Here is a 21,893-nt window from a genome sequence, read left to right on the forward strand (position 1 = left end):
TTCCTGTTCTGTCTGTCTGCCCCTATCTCTTCTATCTCAATTCTATTCTTTCTAATTTGTTCATAATCCAGCAATTCAATTGATGATCTTTGCATGATCATCTCTGAACTGCATCATCCTCACCCATTACTTTTTCTTATACCAAATGGGTTATTGTTGTATAGATTGAGATAAGGATACACATGTACAACATTTAAATGAATTTTGTAATAATGAAAACAATTGATGAAAATTGTATTTGAACGCGTTTTCTATTGGGTACTGCTGCGAAATCGTTGGATCATCACTATTTTATTTTGTCATTTGCAAAAATTATTAATACTCTTCTATTCTAATCAGTACTATTTGTTTGTTCACCAATCATTCTTAGTTTGTATATTATTCACGATATAAAGTTAAAAAACACAGTCAAAAGTATATTCTTCTCCATGTAGTTTTTCCCATATCAACATTATTATAATTTTCAATTAAATGCGCTTAAAATATTTATGAATGAAATAATATATCGACAAATGTATAAAATTAAATGAGATATTTAATAAGAATATATAGATTCTTTTTATTTGTGACAAGTATGAAGTATCATATGACATTTATAATGATAATCTGGTAATAATAGATCTCGATGTTCAATCCAAAATTTTGCAATCAAGGATTTATTTGGCATATTCAAAAGTGGTTTAAATCGATGGTCTTTATTAGATTTTTGTTGATATGATGACTTGACTTTTTTTATAAAAAATAGTCATGATTGGTGATATAATCATCCTGAAATAAAAGTTTAAATGGCATTTAATATCATGTTATTTATTTATATAATATCCCATAATTTTTGAACCTAAAAAGAAAACAAAAGCAATATATATTGGGACTGCAATTTGTGGTTAACAATTCTCTAAACGAAGACTTGCTTTCATTGTTTTAATAAAATGTTAATCATTATTGGAGTAAGTTAACATTTATTATGAAAATCAGAATTTATCTCAAATTGAAAGCTTAAAATAATTATTATTTTTTAATTGTGATCATAAATTCGCACTTAGCTCTTTATCTCTTTGGTCTCTGTAATACAAAATAAGTTACATCATAACATCAAATTTGAAATGAGTTATTCTTGTGAGAAACAAATTGTCATTCAGTAAGAGAACCTCAAACAAAAAACTTATATTCTCATAGTATATATTAAATAAAAATGAGTCTTTTGGTGAAACTATTTCATACAAATATAGAATGAATTGTGATGTTGAATTTATTGGACACAATCACACTACTTACAATTTACAACATTTAACCTTTTCATACTACGTAGTACGAGAGCTCACATGACGAATTATTGGAACAATCGTAATGTGGAATCATAGGATTAAAAAACCGTAAAACGTGTACTTAAACAAAAGATTATTCCGAGTATTGATAGTGGGAGTTTACTTTTATTTATAGAACGACTTGATTTTATTCCAATTAATTATGTGTTATGAATAATTCTTCATACTTTGTTACACTTGTTACAATTGCGAATCTTTTCCCATAATAATGTTAAAAGTAAAATTATTTCCCTCTTTGCATGAATTTGAAAAGTATTTTTCATAATACCATCCACGTGGCAAATTTTTTTTTTTTAAAATATGCCAGAGAAAACCGCCAAATGAGATGGCGGTTTGCCTTAACCAGTAAACCGCCACATAAAGTAGCAGTTTGGTCAGGGCAAACCGCCATCTCATTTGGTGGTTTTGTCCTGGTAAATCGCCATCTCATGTGGCGATTTGCTCTGTGCCCTTGCAACGTTTTATTTTTTTCTTTCAATTCCCATAAATAGTTAGCACAACCTGCATTAAACTAGTTCAATACCATATATTCCATAATAATCAACTACGAACTAGCTTGATTCGAAAACATTAATTATGAAAATAATGCGAAGATATATTACAATCATGAAAAGTGATACAAGAAGTTCAAATCATATAAGTCGATACAAAGTTTGTTAAACTATAATCCCCGACCCCTTTTGTTGTGCGCACCGGTGGATGATGATGGTGTATACTCGTCAACCTCTGCAATGACATTAAGAGCAGGAACTCGTCGTTGACTAGCACGTTGATATGTGATGATCCTTTGCGGAGACGATGGATGTGGAGGAGGAGTGATCATGGAAGCTGGAGGCACGAATGGCGACATAGCACCGGATGTCGATGGGGATTTGGAAGACCGACCTCGAGTAGATGAATGCTCGCGACCTCTTGTGGACCGAGTACTTGATCCTCCGGAAGAGCTACCTCGGTGGGCCGAACTCCGTGGAGAAGGAGTGTGGAATGTGTCATCTACCTCGCCAATGATGGGTGGAGTCGGAATGAGGTACTCATACCCCGCCTGACTCAATACATCGGTCAATGACGCGTTATGGAGCCAAGGGTCTGAGAACATAGCCGATACCCCACATCAACTAGCGATGTAGCGGCCCCTTGAATCGTGTCATTGCATTGTATGAGCACCGATCGGATGCGCTCAGCCTGTATGTTATCATTATATTATTAAAAGAATCACATAAAAGTATTACTGTGTTCGTTAGGCGTAATATGAAGATACGCCTGTACCAATTCATGTACGTACCGGATCTATGACCGGTGTAGTTATCTCCTCGAACCAATCGAGATGCTCGGTCATTCCACGCATCTACATGCGATCTATGTCGTACGACGTAGTTCTTGTCCCCAGTCCTCCGACCAATCGCATGTAGTTGAGGTTGGGTGTCACAGGCATGCGGAATAACCTGCTCCAAATCGATGTCAAAGTAAATAAGTGGACAACGCGATCTCCAAATCTCGTAGCTCGATGTACATATGTGTGGTAGAGCGTCCATCTTAGCCGCTGTGTAAGGCTGTCATGTCATCTGTAGTATAAATCAATATACTCAGTAATATATACAATTTATTCATAACTAATACAAATAGTAAATGTTAATAACCTGCTCGTCCCGTTGTCGATCATGACTTCCCTCGCATTATCCAAATTTGTAACCAATTCAACATAAACCTCCATTGCCGTTCCAGGGGCTTGTGATGCCGCATAAGAAAGAGCACTTATGCTTTCATCATTCTTAATTGGGACTAACACATTTTTCCCAGTCACCGGATATTTCATCTCCATTTTTAACATAAAAGAGTTGCGATCACAACCAATTGCATCACAGATTTTGTTATGAAACACCTTAAAATTAGTAATCTGACGATGGATAAACATCACTGTATTTAATACTCCATTATACACAACATCGGATCTAATATAACTTACTTCTCCACCCCAATATACTATAACGGGATAATGATCCATATTCTCCAAGAGAAGTATGTTTTTCATGTGATTTCACATACACTTTATTGTTGATTGTGAGTAAGGGAAGTGTAAATGTGAATACAAGAATTTGTGATATTAAGGTATTAGAACACTTATTAGAAGGTTCAATTCAAATGTAAAGCTAAAATACTATGAATATATACTAAAACCATTAAACTAACCCTACAAAGTAATTAACTTTCATTGAATCATTTCATCAAACACTTTATATGCATACAAACCAAATCATAAAATTCAACTACAAATGTGTAAAATGTAAGCGTAAATCATGAAATCAAGAGAATGTAACAAACAATCAATGTATTTATAACTTCAAATGACAACAATAATAAACAAAAAAACAATTTGCAAATTGAAAAAAATTAGGGTTATATTCATACCTTAAATGAGGATGAAAATGAATAAGTAGAGAAGGAGAAGATGAGAATGTAGTTGATTAGTTTAGTTGAATGAGAGGAATTGTAAATATGAAGTAAATGAGAGTGAAGAAATTTTTTTTTTAACAGAGCAGCGGCAGACAGAAAGAAGCAATGAATCAAATGAGAAAAACAGCAAACTGGGATCGTTTTGTACAGGTACAAAACCGCCATCTCAAGTGGCGGTTTTGTCAAGCTTTGATTTTTTTTTTAAAAAAATGAAACTAATAGAAAACCGTCATTTCATCTAGCGGTTTACTTCAGATTATTTAACAAAACCACCATCTCATCTAGCGGTTATATTAAAAAAAAAGAAAAAAAAAGTTTCTCACACCTATCCTACGTGAATGGTATTGTGGGAAATACTTTCCCATTTCATGCAAAGTGGGAATTAAATTTTACTTTGGCAATATTATGAAAAGGTTCTACAATTGCTGATTTTTTATACAATTTAATACATTATATTAATTATTTATATAGAATTATATATAATTAAAAATTAATATTATAAAAGTATGTGATTAAATGATTCAAACAACATTTTACTTAACTATATTTTTTTCTTATAATTAAACGCAATTAATAAAAAAAAATTTGAACAATCAATAATGCTAATAGCTTAGTCATTAATGTAACAAATATTTTAGAATGAAAAAATTTATTTCAATAAGATACCTATTTCTCAAAAGAATATTTTTATATAGTAGTACTTAACAAAGTGCCTGTATATTGACTACACCTAATCATATTTTTATCTTTGTGCCATTTAATTTAGTAGCTCGTGATTTAATTGTTATTATTGTCAACCATAATACTTAACAAAGACCACCACACTTAGTCTTCCATAATTTCATTTTTTTTAAAATAAAATCATTGTAATTTGTAAACATTATACACATCAAACTATCTATAAATACCGAACATTATGAAGACAATTCCATATAACAATTTAAATTCAACTAAAAGAATAATTAAAAAAAAAAAAGTCTCAAAATAATCAAATCCAAAATTTAATGGAGAGTAAAGTATTAGTAGCACCTAAAAATGATGCAAATGATTCATTCAAAATACAAAGCTTCTACAATTTTGTAAGATCAAACCCAAAAACAGATAAATTCAAAGTAAAAAGATTTCATCACATTGAATTTTGGTGTGGTGATGCAACAAACACAAGCCTTTTATTTTCTTTAGGCCTTGGCATGCCTATGCTCGCTAAATCTGATCAATCCACCGGAAACCTTGTCCATGCCTCCTACGTTTTACGTAGCGGCGATCTTCATTTCCTATTCACTGCTCCTTACTCTTCTTCTTCCTCGCTCTCGACTCCATCAATTCCTACGTTTGATTATGAGGCTCATGCCTCGTTTTTATCCTCTCATGGGCTTGGTGTTCGAGCTGTGGCTATTGAGGTGGAGGACGCTAAATCTGCCTTTGCGGCCAGCGTGGCCACAGGGGCTCGTCCGTCCGCCCCACCTGTCTTGTTAGAAGACGAGCAAACAATGTTCGCTGAAGTTCATTTATTTGGGGACGTAGTCCTTCGATTAGTTAGCCATGCACAAAGCGGTGCAACTAATGATCAAACATGTTACTTTTTGCCCAAGTTTTCTCCGACATTGGTACGTAAGCAGAACCCAACGCCCTCTAATGCCCGCACATGAGGGCACTGAGTTCCAGTTTTAATTATCAATATAAATTTATATGGGTTTGTTTTAATTGACTCATAATATATATATATATATATATATATATATATATATATATATATATATATATATATATATATATATGAACGTGCTCACACCGATTTTTTTTTCTGGGTCTGCCACAGGATGATGGATCGGTGGCCGAGTTTGGAATTCAAAGGTTAGATCATGCTGCTGGGAGTGTAGCTGAGCTGAAAACTGTGGTGGAATATGCAATGAAGATAACTGGATTCCATGAATTTGTACCATTTGCTGCAGAAGATCTCCATGGTAAAACAGAGACAGGACTACAATCAGTGTTTTTAGCTAATAATGATGAATCAGTATTCTTCAACTTCAGCGAGCCGGTTTATGGTACTACCATGAAGAGCCCCATCGAGACCTTCCTCGAGCGCAACTCCGGTCCAGGTCATATCTACTACTAATTCTTTGAATTGTTATTAGTCTTTGTTCTGGTATTGCCTTGCCTTGCCTTGCCCTGCGCGTCTGGCTTATTTTTGGTGTGTAGGAATAACTATGAGTCCGAGATTTAATTGGACTCACCTCATATCCGTCACTATTTTTAGGGTCTGGCTTTATTTTTTTGAGATCTAACGAATTCGATCATATTTGAAACCAAAAACAATGGGTTTGGGTCTAGACTCAAACTCGATTTAGACTCTCACTCTAGACGTATTTAAAATCCAGATTCTCTAAACCCCTCAGACCCGCCATTATTTTTAGGGTTTAAATCTAATTTTTTGAGACCCACGAAATCTAAATCCGAGTTTGGATAAAATAAAAGTGGCAGGGTCTAAGTCTAGGGTCTTCAGACTCAAACCCGACCCATGCGCTCACTCTAGACTCATATAAGACCTAGAGTTGCTTAACCCATCTTAGACCTGTCAAACTCGCTCTAGACTCAACCTATTATATAACCAAAAATCACTTTTAAGTTTTTTTCTAAATTTTTATATTTATTTGGAATTACTTTAGATTTATATAGAAATCATAGACCCATTTTATACTAATAAAACCTTTAAATGTAAAAAAATTAAGTATAAATAGTTAAACTAAGAACTATTTAGGACTACAGTCCCATCAAACCAGGCAAGTCTGGATCCGTGTGCAATATTTTTAGACCCTAAGGGTCCAAATCCAAGAATGGACCCACTAAAAATTAGTGGGTTCGGATAAACCCGACCCATGACCATAGTGTGTAAGGTCTATTGTAAATAAAGAGAGAGTATAAGTTGTGAATGAAAATAAAAAAAATGGTGAAATTATTGTAAAAAAAAAATGGTAAATCGTTAAAATATACATAAATGAATTGTGGTAAAATTGAGGACAGTATTGAATAACACCAATTTTTTACTATCATTAAAAGTTATTAAGCGTGTATCATATACTTACTACCTAGTTGAAATGTTATGATTTGGAAGGATTATTTAATCTTTGTGATAATATGAGTTATAATTTCATGTGCTATTTGACTTTTGTTGTTGTTGAGCTTAAAATCAGTTCAAACTCAAAACTGATTTAAATCTTATTAGATTGAGGTTATTCTTATTAGATTGAGGTTATTCTGATTAGGTTTATAAGCCTTGCGTATAAGCCCCTTTTAACATTCGGATTGTCTTTTGTATTCTTTTATCTCCTCCAAATATCAATAAATTATGTTCTCTCTTTGGTTGTAGATGTAGTTAACACATTATTAGCGAACCACGTTATATCTCTGCATGTTATCTATTATCTTAGGTCTATCTTTCTTGCGTATATTATAATACATTTTATAATTTTTCTATTATCAGGAGTGCACCATTTAGCTGTCTTAACAGATGACATATTCAAAACCATAAGAGAGATGAAGAAGAGATCATTGTTTGACTTCATGCCTCCACCTAAGGAAGACTACTACAAAAACTTAAGGAAATGGACTAAACATATTTTAAGTGAGAAAGAAATACAAGAATGTGAGAGTCTAGGCCTTAAAGTGGATAATGATCATGAAGGTGTTATTATTCAAACATTTACTAAACCTATTGGAGATAGACTTTCTATTTTTATTGAGGTTATTCAAAGAATTGGGTGTATGGTTCAAGGAGAAGATGGTAAGCTTCACCAAAAGGGTGGGTGTGGTGGATTTGGTAATGGAAATAATTTTTCTGAAGTTATCAAGTCACTGGAGAAATATGAAAAAACTCTTCACCTTAAAGTTTAGCACAAATTATTATATGAGACGAACTCATTATACAGAGATTAAATAGCTCAACCTAAATAAATTATAAGTGTACATGTTCTTGTTATAAAGTCATTTTATTAAAAAAAGGTTCTATGATTAAAAGAGTAGCTAAAGATGTTGCATTATGGTACATTTATCATCTTGAGCCAAGTTCTATAATGTTAGCTCCTACCCAACAATGGTTTAAGTGGTGCTGCTCATATTAACAATAAGAATATCTCGTGTGTTGTAATTTACATATTTTAAGTCGTTGTAACAATAATAATAATTTGTCATATGTATGTGTTGTAAATTCACTTATTGTAAGTCATATCACTAATAATGTGTCATGTTTGTGTTGAAATTTTACCTTTCTTGAATCATTTTAATAATAATGTGTTAATATGTGTTGTAGTTTTACCTATCTTGAGTCGTTTTAACTAAATTTTACTATATATATATATATATATATATATATATATATATATATATATATATATATATATAAAAGGAAAATATACATAATCCTAAATTAAGATATCATAACATATATCATAAAAGATTTATTAGAAATAACTAATTCAAATAATTTTATTTTCATCTTAATTTCCAACCGTCAAGTTCATTCACTATTTACCTTCAAGCATAGAGTTTACTTTTTGAAAGACCAATAATAACTTGAAGAGAAAGGGTGGAAAAAGATATAAAGGATCTCGACAAATAGATTGAGATGTTCAGAAATCGAAACAAACGAAGGAGAAGAAACCATGTGGACGAATGACCATTGAAAATAATATATTAATTCATTCATGCAACTGACACTCGGTATTTTGTTGTGTGTAAAAATATACAAACACAAATGGAGACATAAAAAACCTCTAGCTAGACAAATGCCTGGAAAATGAGCCTAAGAGACATATGTAATCTAAACATATATCAGTTTGGTTCGGGACGAGTTTGTGTGAAATTACGAAAAGGAATAATGCTGATCACAGAACTGGGTTTTTCCTGCGATCTTTCTGAAAGAAGCCAACTTACCGACTTCTCCACAGCTTCTAATGCTTACAGAGAAGATCAACCACGTGAGAGTACACCCTTTCTCTATACGAATCTCTGTTGTGCAGGTCGAGTGTGTAGATGGTTGCCCCGGGATGATTCCTCAGTCTTGCAACTGCACAGGTTTGATTGTTAAGAATACGTCATGAGGTGGAGATAGTTTCATGGTAAGATCTAACATTTGTATGAATTAGTAAAGAAGAACAAGTCACTAGTTACAATACCTCCAGGTATATCTCGGCCATATTTTGCTATTGGTATAGTAGCCAAAAGAGGGACATTGGTGTTTAAGAGTCTAATGACTGCTGGGAGAAATGATGAACTGTAAAGCTCCATTTTGCCAACCTCATCAATAACGAACAAATCTGTATCATCTTTAATCTGACAAAAAATCACATAATTTCGGGATTCAAAAGCTACAGGTAATAAACCAAATATCAAATATCAAATTCGGGAAAAAGAAATCTAATCCCCGACAAGCCTAAAAGGTAGTACTAAACAAATTACCTCCAGTTCAGGCAAAGCTATGGTTTCAAAAGAAGCTACATCCACCCGATATCTCCCAACAGTAGGCCAACGTTGTGATTCAGGGCTGAGAGAGTAGAGAAATGTGTGAGATGCAAAAATATTTTCCGTTAGAAGAAATAACAGAATAAACTGTTTAACGAACAATAAAGCGAGAGCAGAAAGCAAATACATAGGTAGTGAAGACTGGGATATGAGAACATGACTATCATCAAACAGATATTTCTATTTTACAAGGATGTATACAAAACCCAAAATTACTCCTCGCTGTGTTCATCGAGAAAGTGAATCGAGCATAGGTAAGTAGTTTAAAGCCGACTGCCATCCCAATCATAGTCACAAAAGCTTGGATAACCAAAGTTGGACCCCAGGTTTCAACACAGGAATTCACATCCAAGTTGATCATCTCAATTTGGCAAATCCAACAAAAAATGGCAAGTTTTGGGGTTCGTGGGGTTAGATGTACACGGTCTTACTTTCTAACAACATAAAAGATTATTCCCAATTGCACTTAATTGGAGTCATCATCTGCAACTTCACATAAACAAGAAGCGCAAATGATTCAGTCATTCATTATTCTATAGACTATTATAATCTAATACCAAAGAATTGTAGATCTTTGCCCTTCATCAAGAATAAACAATCAAATGGGCAAACCCAATTAAATTAAATTGAACATGTTCATAACTTAATAAATTTTGTAGAAAATATGAGATTGAATATCCCAAATAAAAGTCCCAATCCTGAAACTCCTAGAAAACTATAAGCATATACTAATATTTTGGATTACTATTGAAAAATACCCACATCTGATCCTACATCCAAAAGTTTTCTTATGTGGGTCTTGTAGTGTACAAGCCCAAGCCCAAGCCCAAGCCCAAGCCCAAATTTATCACTAATAAGGTAGGCTAAGGCAAGGAAAAGGCTAAGTGAGAATCAAAATTGAAATCGTATTGGAAAAGTGGTACTTGCCCTCCGAATTGAGACAAGAACCGATTCTGATAAGCATATAATAGGCTAATAGCAAATATAACAATTGTAAAAACTATAAAATGTTGAGGATAGTTGTTTGTAAGGATTACCTGGGATGGTTAATAGAAGCAAGATTACCTCTTTGACCATTGACAGTAATGACTTCAAAACCAACCCTTTCATTTTCTTGTCTGATTTCCCCTTTCAAATGAAAATTACACCATCAAATAATCCAACACTTACAAATGAAAATTACACCACCAAATAATCCAATTAAACCATCAAATAATCCAAATACATCATCAAATAATCCAATTAAACCATCAAATGATCCAACACATTCAGTCCAACAGAACAAGGGAAAGGATTAAGAATCACGCTTACGGGTATAAAAACCCTGAACTTTCAAATTAGGGTTTGAAGCTCTGAGACGTTCCAACACTCTTATAAGCAGAGTTGTCTTCCCCACACCCTAGTAAAACAGCAGCAAGAAATGAAGAATTTAGAAGCCAGAACCAAGTTAAAGAAAAAATGGAAGCTTGAGATTGATTCATGGCGGACTAAGACTTACTGGGGAACCTGAAATCAATATGCATTTCCCAGACGCCATTACTAAATAGACCCAGAAATTTTGAAGTTCCTTTGCAAATTACAGTGTCAGGGTTAACGTCGTTTCTACAAACAAGGTGCGTCTAATTTTAGAAATGTAAAAAAAGTTTGAAAAATGGAGGCGATCAAGCTCTCAAATGCTTTGAAAACAAACACGATTTAGATATTATAATCGAAGTTGACTTTAATCCGACTTAAAAAATAAATTTATAATGATATATAAATTAATGTAACAACACTCGCTTATAACTTAGCCCGAAACATCTTATCCAAAATCAATCTTATAATGAATAAATAGCTCTCCTCTCAAGTTACAAAATACTCTCAAGAAACATACTCCATGTTTCATATATTAGTTAGAAATCTTTACATAGTATTTTATTATGGGTGATATATTTTATATTTTTAGAAATTTAATTCATAAATTGGCAAAATAATGCTAGAATTAGAGGCTTAAATTTGATAATTTTATAATTATCAAATAATTTTTAGATTTTACTGAACATTAGAAATTTTAAGAGTTTTCAAACAACTTCTAAAATTTTTTTTTCAAATTTAAAATTCAAACCTTTTTCAAGCATTGAATTTGGTTTCAACTTCACGGTTTATAATTCTACAAGTCAAATCCAAATTTTCAAACACTAACATAGTATTTCATGTGATTTAGATTTTTTTTTCTCTTTTGGGATACACGGTAGACCGAGAGCTTAAGAGAAGAAAAATACAAATAAAAATCAAACTCAGACCATTATCTAGAACTAGTGTCATTTGCTCCAACCAAAACAGAATCCCATTCATCTATATTTAAAAAAAAAAAACTACCAAATATGTAAAGATCTTCCTACATAAAAGTTGTACAGCCGTGGGATAGATGCTCAGAGTATATGATAGTGCTTGTACAAATTACTAATAGTCCCCCTACCTTCCTAACTAGATTACATATTACATAATAGAACAAAAGAAATTACAGGTCCAAAATACAAAGTGAGCTAGAAAACGAGCAAACATCCCCAAAATCAGCTTAGAATTGATCCAAAATAGTACAATAATTCTCATGATCATCATATCAAATGCTCCATTCTCAATTCCACATAATCATGATAGTTAAGCTTGCCACTGTTGCTAACATGGAGCCCATGCTGGTGCTTTGAAGCTTCATTCCGATGTTGGGGTCGTCGTAGATTGATCCAGAAGGGGCCATTCCAGTGCCAACACCTCCAAGCACCCCGGTTCCTGTGTTTGGCAAGGCAGTGTAAGGGGAAGCAGTAGTTGGGTTCATGCCTGTGCCGGACACAGGAGTTACACCGGTTACTGGAGTGGATGTTGGCGTAGTCGGGGATGCTGTAGGCACTGTCCTGGTAGGATTACCGGTGCTGGTTCACATGGACAAGACAGATGATTCATTAATACCAATTATACATATAGTACATACAATTTGAAATAAAAATGATGAGTTAGTGTAAGAAAACATAATGCAAAACTAAAGATGATCTCCTAAAGCTTAAACACAACAAATTCGAAACTATAATGAGGCGACTTCGAATTGATGGAGGTTAATACCAAATGTACGTGTTTGGAGAGACTCTAATCTGGGAGTCCTATCCTCCGCTAATGGTAAATTAGAGGAAACCTTAAGGCATGAAAGTTGTAAATAGAGGTGTTTATTTGGGTTATCGAGTTGATTTCGAGTAAGATTTTTCGGATCGGTTTAAAACCGGGTCTTACATTCATGTAGGTTTTACATAATTGTTAACCCATTTTTATGTCGGGTCAAATCGAATTTAGTTACAAGGTCGAGTAAATGTCGGATCATTAGGTTTATTTTGAATAAAACTCCAGCTCCAAACAACCATAGTAGAGGTCAAATATTCTAATATAAATACAACCCTTAAAGCAAGTTCCATTCTTACCAAGCCCCTTTCACTTAGTAATAAAAAGAATACAAGTCTGACAAAGACAAATTATTATTGTTCTATCTTCATGCTGCTAATATTTATGTGACAGCCTGATTACTCTTTTGCAAAAACAATTACTTTTAATGCATGTCTTAATAACAAAGGCGTTGCAGTAAATCCCTCCAAGGTATAAAATGGTCTTTCTCCATCATTGTGACTCTCTTCGAGCTAATATCTACTTTAATCATTTACTTCCTCAATATCTTAATATTTTGGACTATGTCCCACAATTTGTAAGAGAAATTGGTGACTCGTAGTATAAATATTAAAATAAAAAAAAAATATTATTGGACATGCCAAATAGTGCTTAGGTTGATTTTGGGTGAGATCTTTCGGATCAGATTGATTTTGGATAGTCGTTCTGTCTACATTTTCATTTCCTTTATATATTTTTCTTATTGCAAATTTTTTTTACCAAGTGTACACATAGGCCTAGCAAGTTGGCAACACAGCAATACGTGGCACAATAAACTCAATGTGTTTCACCAAGTGCAAACACCTGTCAAAATAAATGGTATGATTGATATTTTCTACACTATCAACATGAATTGTGTGAAAAGGACATACATTATCTTCATTGCAATGATAATAAAGGTGAAGATGTAATCTATCCACCAAAGGGAAAAAGTTAAAGGCTTTAGGCAAAGATTTTTTTTTTATCATTTTTTTATTACCAAGTTCTAAGGAAAGGGGAGGGAGCAACGAGAATCAATTTTTACTTAGAAAAATGGGTATTTGTTCTAATTGAGACAAGTTCTGATTCTCTCTTAAAAACATATAAAAAGTAAACTCTTTCACTTAAAAAAGGTATTTATTTTAACTAAGATAAGACCTAATTCTCCACAAAGCTCTTGATAACATACAAAAAGTAGACTTCTAGCCTCTATGTTCTACCCTCTCCATTCCATTAATCTTGCTATATTCCTTTTTTTAGACATCCTACTCAATTTGCCTCATCCTAAAATGTGCAATGAAACCATAAGCTTGTCCTTCTCTAGTGAACAAACTCGTTATTAGTATAAAGTATTATCTCTAATTCTCTTTATCTGCATTTACTTTCAACTCAACTATAAAACTCAAATACTATATATAAAATCTAACAAGCCACTACCAAAAAAAAAAAAAAATCGATGACCGACATTCAGTCGGTTATTGGTCAGGTTACCCAAAATACCGACCAACAACCTTAGTCGGCTCAAAAGCAATCGGCAAAAAAAGATAGTCGTTAGTCGGTTGTATAAATGTATCGACCAAAAGCTAATAGTCAGAATGTGGTTGGTTTTACCGACTAAAAAGCCTCTGGTCTAAAATTGCGTACATTTTATCCCAAACCCCGCTTAGACGACAACCATTAGTAATGGCGGGTTGTCAACTCATCAATGACATTCACATGGAATTTAAGTCGAGCCAACCAAATGCCTTAACTATAAACCAACATCACATAACATTGAAGAAAATAAGTTTTTGTACGAGACATACCCTGAAGTAGCTGAAAAGGAGCAACTCCCACCACCTGCAAGCAAGAATTAACAAAATAGAAAATGCAACAAGTCAAACACCTCTGTTTATATTCTCTCTTTTGTAGTGCTTAAAATAAAACTAACAAATTTAAAATCAAAAAAGTACCAAGTTATTATTCATTGTATAGCCAATCATAATTTACAACAGAGTATAAGATAGAGAAGAATAAAACTTTTAGTTGAGTTAGATTCTTTAACATGAAAGATCTAATTTTATATCCTCCGTCGCACCCACATAATTATTAACACCAAATCAAATAAGATCTATTTCTTTGGGCCGTTTCTTTATCAATTTCCTAACATTTTAATTCAAAACTGCTGGAGTGAGAATCATCAATAAGTCTAGTGGTTGACAAGAGTTTGATTCTTAGTACCTACAGGAAGAATTGATTTCCCTTCTCTTAACCCGCTGAATTGGTGGCCGGGTTAGCACCCCTCGTCACCTCTATACTCAAAACAGACGTGCTTTGCTACCCAGCATGTAACCTTATCTCCTTACCACATTAGGCGTACTATATTTTCCTACTCATTAGGCATCAATAATCTTTACAAATGATCAATGATACACTCTATGATACTATCTTTCGTTTTGTTCAGTAGCTACATTACCCAAAAAACGCTCACAAATGAAAAGCATGTTGGGATGGTTTATCTTGACGAATTATAAATAGTTGGCACACTTTATAACTTATGGAGTCCTTCCTCCCATTGTCATGTGTCATGTGGTTTTGGGTTGGCATCTCCTTGGCTTCTAGTGTGTGCACCTCATATTTTCCAAATAACGTGTTAGACATTCACAATAAGTTCAGCTTTAAATTAACAGTTGTATTGAAGAAAGCGTGAATGAGAAGAATGAAGGAGAAAAAGCATACTGGGGTCAGCATTAGTGAGCATAGCAGCACCATTGAAATCACAAGTAGCACCCTTGGCTGCATTTCGTTGGAAATAACTGTTGACAGCATAAGAACAGTGGGTTGCAATTGAGTTAGGATTATAACATTGCCCATTTGGTCTTATAGGATTACAATCTGCTCCTGCTCCACAAGCATAATCTATTGCTTTCTGCATTATTCCTGGACTTATCCCTTGCTTACATACACAAAATGCCGCATCTGCAACCATTTTTCATAGATGTTACAATCAATTACAACTACATTGCATCTCTATATTATATTTTCCCACTTCAAGTGATAATTTGTTAATAGTCTTGTAAAAAAGACTTGACTGTATACAAGGTTTCATCCTAAAATTAATTATAATAATAGAGTAATTCATCTAAGCTTATATGGCAGTTAATTTATCTCTAATTTTTTAACGTGGCCCTGTGGGGTCACATATCGATGATTTTTCAACACCTCTCACATTTCAGCCTATTTATTTAATTGGGCTTTTCCGTCATTATTTTCCAACTCTCGTCCTTTTTTTTAAGGAAAGACCGTGATTTTTTGTCAAATATAATTGTGGACTCTGATATAATTCCATCTAAGATCCTCGGATCGAATCTTAGGAAGCCCTCTAATTTATAATAAAAAATATTTTCTCACATTTTAATTTATCTTATTTAATTTGACAATTTGTCAAATCAGGGTGTGTACTACTTTAATACTCTTAATAAAGTGCCAAGTGGGAGTAGAAGTTTATATAACCCTCATTTCAATGTTTCCCTTAATAGAAAGGGGTGGTAATAATCTACTCCTAAATGGAAAATAAAATAAAACATTAATCATAAATTAATTAGATGTTCCTCCCAATTTTGTGCCCTTTTTAACACAATAAAAAATTTATTAAGATATTCTCTGAATGTCTATGTTACTAAAAAAAGTTCGTAATCTGAAAAAAATTAATAACAAAAGGATTAGAAAAGGCGTTAGAGTAAAAAAGAGTGTTAAAGGCTTACTTACTTGAATGAGTAACCATGGATAAGATGAGAAGCCCAAACAGAAGATGAACAGCCATTGATTGTTGCCTTTAAGCTGATTTCTCAGTGTTCTTTCTGCTTCTTTTTAGAGAGAAGATAAAGGAAGCAGAATTTCTTTCTAGAGAGAGAAAGTAGAGGCCTAGAAGAGGAGAAGATGAAGAAAATGAGGTGAGGATGCTAAACCTAAATGGTAGTATTGGAATGTGAGCAAATTGTATGGGAATGAGGTTGGTTCCATTTCATTTATTAAACACAAGTGAGATACGGTGTCTTTGAGACATTATTTCTAATGAGACCGATTCATTATATATTTTTTAAAATATTATAAATAGACATTTGAATGATATAAGTAGACATTTTTTATATCGAAAATAGGCATTACGGTAAGCATTAAAGATAATGTAAGTAGACATTAAAAATACAATAAATAGACATTAATCTTTAAAGGACTGGGCTTGAAATACGTCTCTCAAATAAACGCTCTCTCAAGAAACTAATTGTTTATTAAAAGCTACTATTCAAACCTCATTCGAGGATCCGATACTTACTAGACGAGTAATTAAATTTAACTTGATTCGATTTTAAAATTAATTTAAAATAATTAAAAATTCACATACATATTACTTGATTTTGAACCAACATTAATAACTAATCTAAAATTAGTCTGATGACTCTAAATAAACACCTCTGATTTCATAAAATTGCCTTTAGACATTTGTCCGAAACAAAAAATACACAAATTGACAAATAAGACGATTTTATGATAAAATTATTTTTATTAAACTAATTCGATAGATATATAAAATTTAAAATTGTAGATTATGGCCTTGGAGAGTGACAACACACAACGGTGGAGTACTAGTGGTGGCCCTTTCCAATTGTCGGCTTCTTTGTTTTTCTACCTATTTTTTTCACTACTTCCAACTTCCAAGTTTACAAGTATCAGTATTCAGTACTCAGGAAAATTTGAAATGTATAAGTGAAAAATGAAAAAAATGAAGCAAATAAATTAAGTTTCAAAAATATTTTAAAACTAAGCATGAAAATTTTAAATTTGAGGTTTGGAGCTGTTCGCAGTTACTAATATATTTTTCTTTTTACTAATTTTTGAGTTGTTATTTGTTATATTTGCATTAGAGACATTAAAATAAGTAATTATGTTTCAGGCGGTATGATTCATTGTCAAACTCCGATCATTTGTAAGTGAAAACTTAGAGGCTATGATGAACTAATTAAACATATATATACAACAAAATGTATACAAATGTTTGAAATATACAACTAAATAAACATATATATATATATATATATATATATATATATATATATATATATATATATATATATATATATATATATAAATATATATAAATATATATATATATATATATATATATATATATATATATATACATATATATATATATATACATACATATATATATACATACATATATATATATATATATATACATATATATATATACATATATATATATATATACATATATATACATATATATATATATATATATATATATATATATATATATATATATATATATATATACATATACATATATATATATATACATATATACATATACATATATATATATATACATATATATATATATATATATATACATATATATATATACATATATATATATATACATACACATATATATATATATACATACACACATATATATATATACATACACATATATATATATATACATATACATACACACACACACACATATATATATATATAGTCGATCCAAATACACAAAAGTTAAACGTTAACGCTCACGACCCTCATCTACCCTATCCAATTGAGTTGGTCTCCTACGCCTTCTACGGTAGTAAGAGGCGTTCGGGTATCACTTTGGCAGTGGAGGGGACTGGTATTGTGATGGCTGTGATGGCCCAGCCTGCGAGGTCCCCGCAACGTCAACGGAGTATGAATGGCCCATCTCCTCCAAATGATAGTCATAAGCAGGAGATGAGACGTGCGTATGGGCGGTAATCGGTGAGGACTCTGCAGCGACTTCCGGTATGAAGTGCTGGAACTGCGAGCCGACGAGCATGTCATTCGCAATCTCCCACACCGGCTCCTTGTGGTTGTATCGCATCACTGCTGCCGCACCTTGTGCCTGCAATTAATATTTAGTAAATGTAACATTATATTATGTAATCGAAAACTTAATCATTTAAATGCAAATGAAGACTTACAAATTGGGTCATCGTAGGCGCAGCAGGTGCGTAATGTGCTGCTGCGGTGATGGCACGTGGTGTCATTCATCGGTGCGTGATGGAGAGGAACCACGGCATGTAGTCTGGTGTAGTAGGTGCGCCATGAACATCGATCGGCGCACCTTGTGCCAGTAGCTCCAGTCTACCATCATAATAAGCGATGTGACGCCAGTTGATGTCCATCCAGTTTGCCGTACCCTGATTTTTTGCGAAATCTGGTGTAGCTGGGATTCAGTGTCACAAGGCGGTGAGATGCCCTGTACCAACCCATATTGGCGCAGTACGCGCTCTGGTAGATGTACTTCGACAATGTCGAAGCATATGAGTGGCACAGAAGCCCTCCACGCACCTGAATGAATCCACATCGTCCTCGGAAGGATCGTCAATGAGCTCATTACTCTCATTTTCATCATCCCAAGGTCCCATCTCAGTAGTTTCTCCTAAGTTAAACATTGAATCAATTGGAACTTGATTCGTAGGGGGTTGAGAAAAAATACAAAATGCGGAAGGAACAAAAGGATTAGGAGTTTCCTGATTTAATATAGGCATAGGGGTAGGAGTAGGATTAGAAGCAACTACATTCCCTACGGATACTTCTTCTATGTATAACTCCAAAGAGGGAATTGGGTGGGCTTTGAATGCTCTCACATACTCAACAGGAAAGGCAAGCAATTCTCCACTCATGTCATATTTAAAGCTTATATTTACGGTACTTCTAGTAGGGTCTAATCCAATCTTAGAACATATAAAAAGGTTTAAAGTGGTTCAAATCCATATTCGAATTGCATGCAAACAACTTACGTCTTCCCCCAACATAATGAACTTTGCCACTACTTTCTCGAATACAACCATTCTAAAAACATACTATAGTCACGCAAAATGATGCCATTTTCTACATTAATACAAAGAAAATCAACATCATCATCAACTTCATGCCCATACAAGTACATTATATTCATTTGATTATAATCTTTTTTGGTCTAAAAATTATTAAATCCATAATGTAACTAAGTTCATACGTATATAATATTAATACACATAAAATCCAAATAATAAATCAATTCATAAGTTCATAAATAATTTTTTTAATACCAACATCAACATCAACATTTCTAATAATATTATCAACATTGAATTCAACTACTTCAACAACATTACTTCAAAAAACAACATAAAGTTATAAAAATATTAAAAAGTACCTTCAATACTTATGGATAATTAAGAAGAGTCTTGATTTAACAACTAGTAACCTACATTTGAAAAAATAAGCAAATTTGAATATAACCCTAAAAAACTACATATACACTACAAAAAACATAAACAAGTTTATCTTTGAGCAAGGTAGAGTATCCCACACTAATTTTGAAGTGCCAAATTGAAAGAGGAATGCAAGAATTGATGGATTGAATCTATGGTTTTAAAGGGAGAATGTCGAGTGTGAAGGTAGGGTTTTGAAAAATGGGGAAAAATGGAAAAAAAAAAAAAAAAAAAAAAAAACTGATCTGCGTATAACTGCGAGCAGCTCCAAACCTCAGATTTGGGATTTTCATGCTTACTTATGGAATATTTTTGAAACTTGGTTTATTTGGTTCATTTTTTTTTTATTTTTTCAATTATACATTTCAAATTTTCCAGTACTCAGGAGATCTAGACATGGGCTAGCTTGGGCTGGGCTGGTGGTTATGAATAACACAATAATCGCCAAGATGGGTTATGGGCTTATGGGCTTGTGGCCTTATTGGCATGTTTATAGTTGTCATTTTAGAATATAAAAGTTGATATTTTTATGCATTAAATTGGCACTTTAACAACCTCCATTTTACTTCTTTTTCCTTCTTTACACGTTTCGAAAGGTTAGAATGAAACACCAACTTGACAACCCTAAATACTTGTTTGGTATATACTAATATCTAATAGGTACATCTCAAGTCTCTCCCTGACATACCTCACACACCTGCTTGATAAAATCTAAATACCTAATTGGTATATTCTAAATACTTACTTGATATCCCTCAAACATCAATTTAACAACCCCACATACATGTTTGATGGTATATCTCAAGCCCCTATTTGATGTACCTTTATCCCTTACTTGACAACCCAATATATCTACTGGTATGTCTTAAATTCCTACTTGATATACCCCAAATACCTCCTTGATATATATAAAATCTTTACTTGGTATATCCTAAATCCCCACTTGACATATGTTTAAAAGACTATTAATTAGCTTTTTTATAAATGATTAATTTTTATAAGTTGGGCTTTCTAAGAGACGTCTCGCAAAGCAATGATCTCTCAAAGGGGTTACCGAAATCATTGTCGCTCAAACAAAAACACAGGCGTCAAATTTTTGTTTAATACACTTATATTGCGTATGTGCCACACTTCCTATTGACGCCCAACATTACATATGTGTCCGGCACATAGACTATATAAATTTCAACTCAAAATTATAAACAACATTTTTTTATCATAAGGAATTTAGGATAAAATCGCTTCTTAAAGTAGTAGTTTAACAACGAGAGACCGCTACTCTAATTAATTGTGCACAAAAGAAAAAAGAAATAAACTATCATCCGTAGTGGACAGTAGAAGAAATAATTTTCTTATTAGTATTAAAAAAAATTTACATTAATAATCAAATATTTCAAACATTGATAAGTATAATTATTTGCACTTATTTTATCATTTTATATTTCTTACTGATAGTCGTTATTAGTAATTTTGTGTTTATTTTGATGATTTATGATATTTTGCCCATTTTGTTTATTTAGGTTGATTTTGAATGGTTTTGATTTTTTTAAGCATAATTCTTATGGTTTTAATGACGATGGAGTTTAGTAAGAAGATTTTAGCTTGGTTAAAGATAGTTTACATTGAAGATGAGTAAAAGAGTAGAAAAATTGTTTATAATGCAAAAGCTTTAAGGTGAAATATAATATATGTTCACTCTTTTGGTCATACCTTTGTATAGGAATTGAATTAATACAATGTTAGCGACATTAAAAAGTAGACTTCAAGAGCTTTCCGACGGTATATTACATGCCCGATTCCAACAACCGAGCAAGAAATAACAACAATTCAAAATTTGTTGCAATTTTTAGCAGCAGTAAAAGCCGACTCGGCTTCAGTTTTTTAGAACAAAACTTTGGGTCGGCTTACTTCTCTGGAAGAATGCAGTTTTGGATAGTGACTAAAGTTAACTCGGCTTCATGGAGGGAGAGAAAGCCGAGTCGGCATTATGTACTAAAAAAGCATGCCAACAGTTTTCTTCCCACTACTTTAATATCTTAATTTATTTATTAGAAAAATTATCTAGAATAATTCAATATTTTTATGAATTTTCTACAATAATCCCATGTATTGATTAATCATGACTAATTCCAACTTTAGGGTATCTGGC

General features: G+C 32.7%; 3 protein-coding genes across 3 annotated transcripts; 1 reads left to right on the forward strand and 2 right to left on the reverse strand.

The window, feature by feature from the left end:
- Positions 1-4,758: 4,758 nt before the first annotated feature.
- Positions 4,759-7,879, forward strand: LOC130800400 (4-hydroxyphenylpyruvate dioxygenase-like). The gene is made up of 3 exons (XM_057663907.1): positions 4,759-5,383; positions 5,596-5,878; positions 7,261-7,879. Exons 1-3 carry the CDS (start codon positions 4,781-4,783, stop codon positions 7,668-7,670), a joined length of 1,296 nt encoding a protein of 431 aa, XP_057519890.1. The 5' UTR covers positions 4,759-4,780; the 3' UTR covers positions 7,671-7,879.
- Positions 7,880-8,384: 505 nt separating this feature from the next.
- On the reverse strand, positions 8,385-11,017 carry LOC130800402 (uncharacterized). Its single transcript, XM_057663909.1, has 6 exons — positions 10,795-11,017; positions 10,608-10,695; positions 10,334-10,424; positions 9,234-9,318; positions 8,951-9,107; positions 8,385-8,841 (listed from the first exon to the last, which is right to left on the reverse strand). The coding sequence occupies exons 1-6, from the start codon at positions 10,831-10,833 to the stop codon at positions 8,726-8,728; spliced, it is 576 nt and encodes a 191-aa protein (XP_057519892.1). The 5' UTR covers positions 10,834-11,017; the 3' UTR covers positions 8,385-8,725.
- Positions 11,018-11,599: 582 nt separating this feature from the next.
- Positions 11,600-16,439, reverse strand: LOC130800401 (PLASMODESMATA CALLOSE-BINDING PROTEIN 3-like). The gene is made up of 4 exons (XM_057663908.1): positions 16,209-16,439; positions 15,180-15,419; positions 14,267-14,300; positions 11,600-12,205 (listed from the first exon to the last, which is right to left on the reverse strand). Exons 1-4 carry the CDS (start codon positions 16,261-16,263, stop codon positions 11,914-11,916), a joined length of 621 nt encoding a protein of 206 aa, XP_057519891.1. The 5' UTR covers positions 16,264-16,439; the 3' UTR covers positions 11,600-11,913.
- Positions 16,440-21,893: the final 5,454 nt, after the last annotated feature.

Source organism: Amaranthus tricolor, chromosome 14 (genome assembly GCF_026212465.1).
Source record: "Amaranthus tricolor cultivar Red isolate AtriRed21 chromosome 14, ASM2621246v1, whole genome shotgun sequence".
NCBI lineage: Eukaryota > Viridiplantae > Streptophyta > Magnoliopsida > Caryophyllales > Amaranthaceae > Amaranthus > Amaranthus tricolor.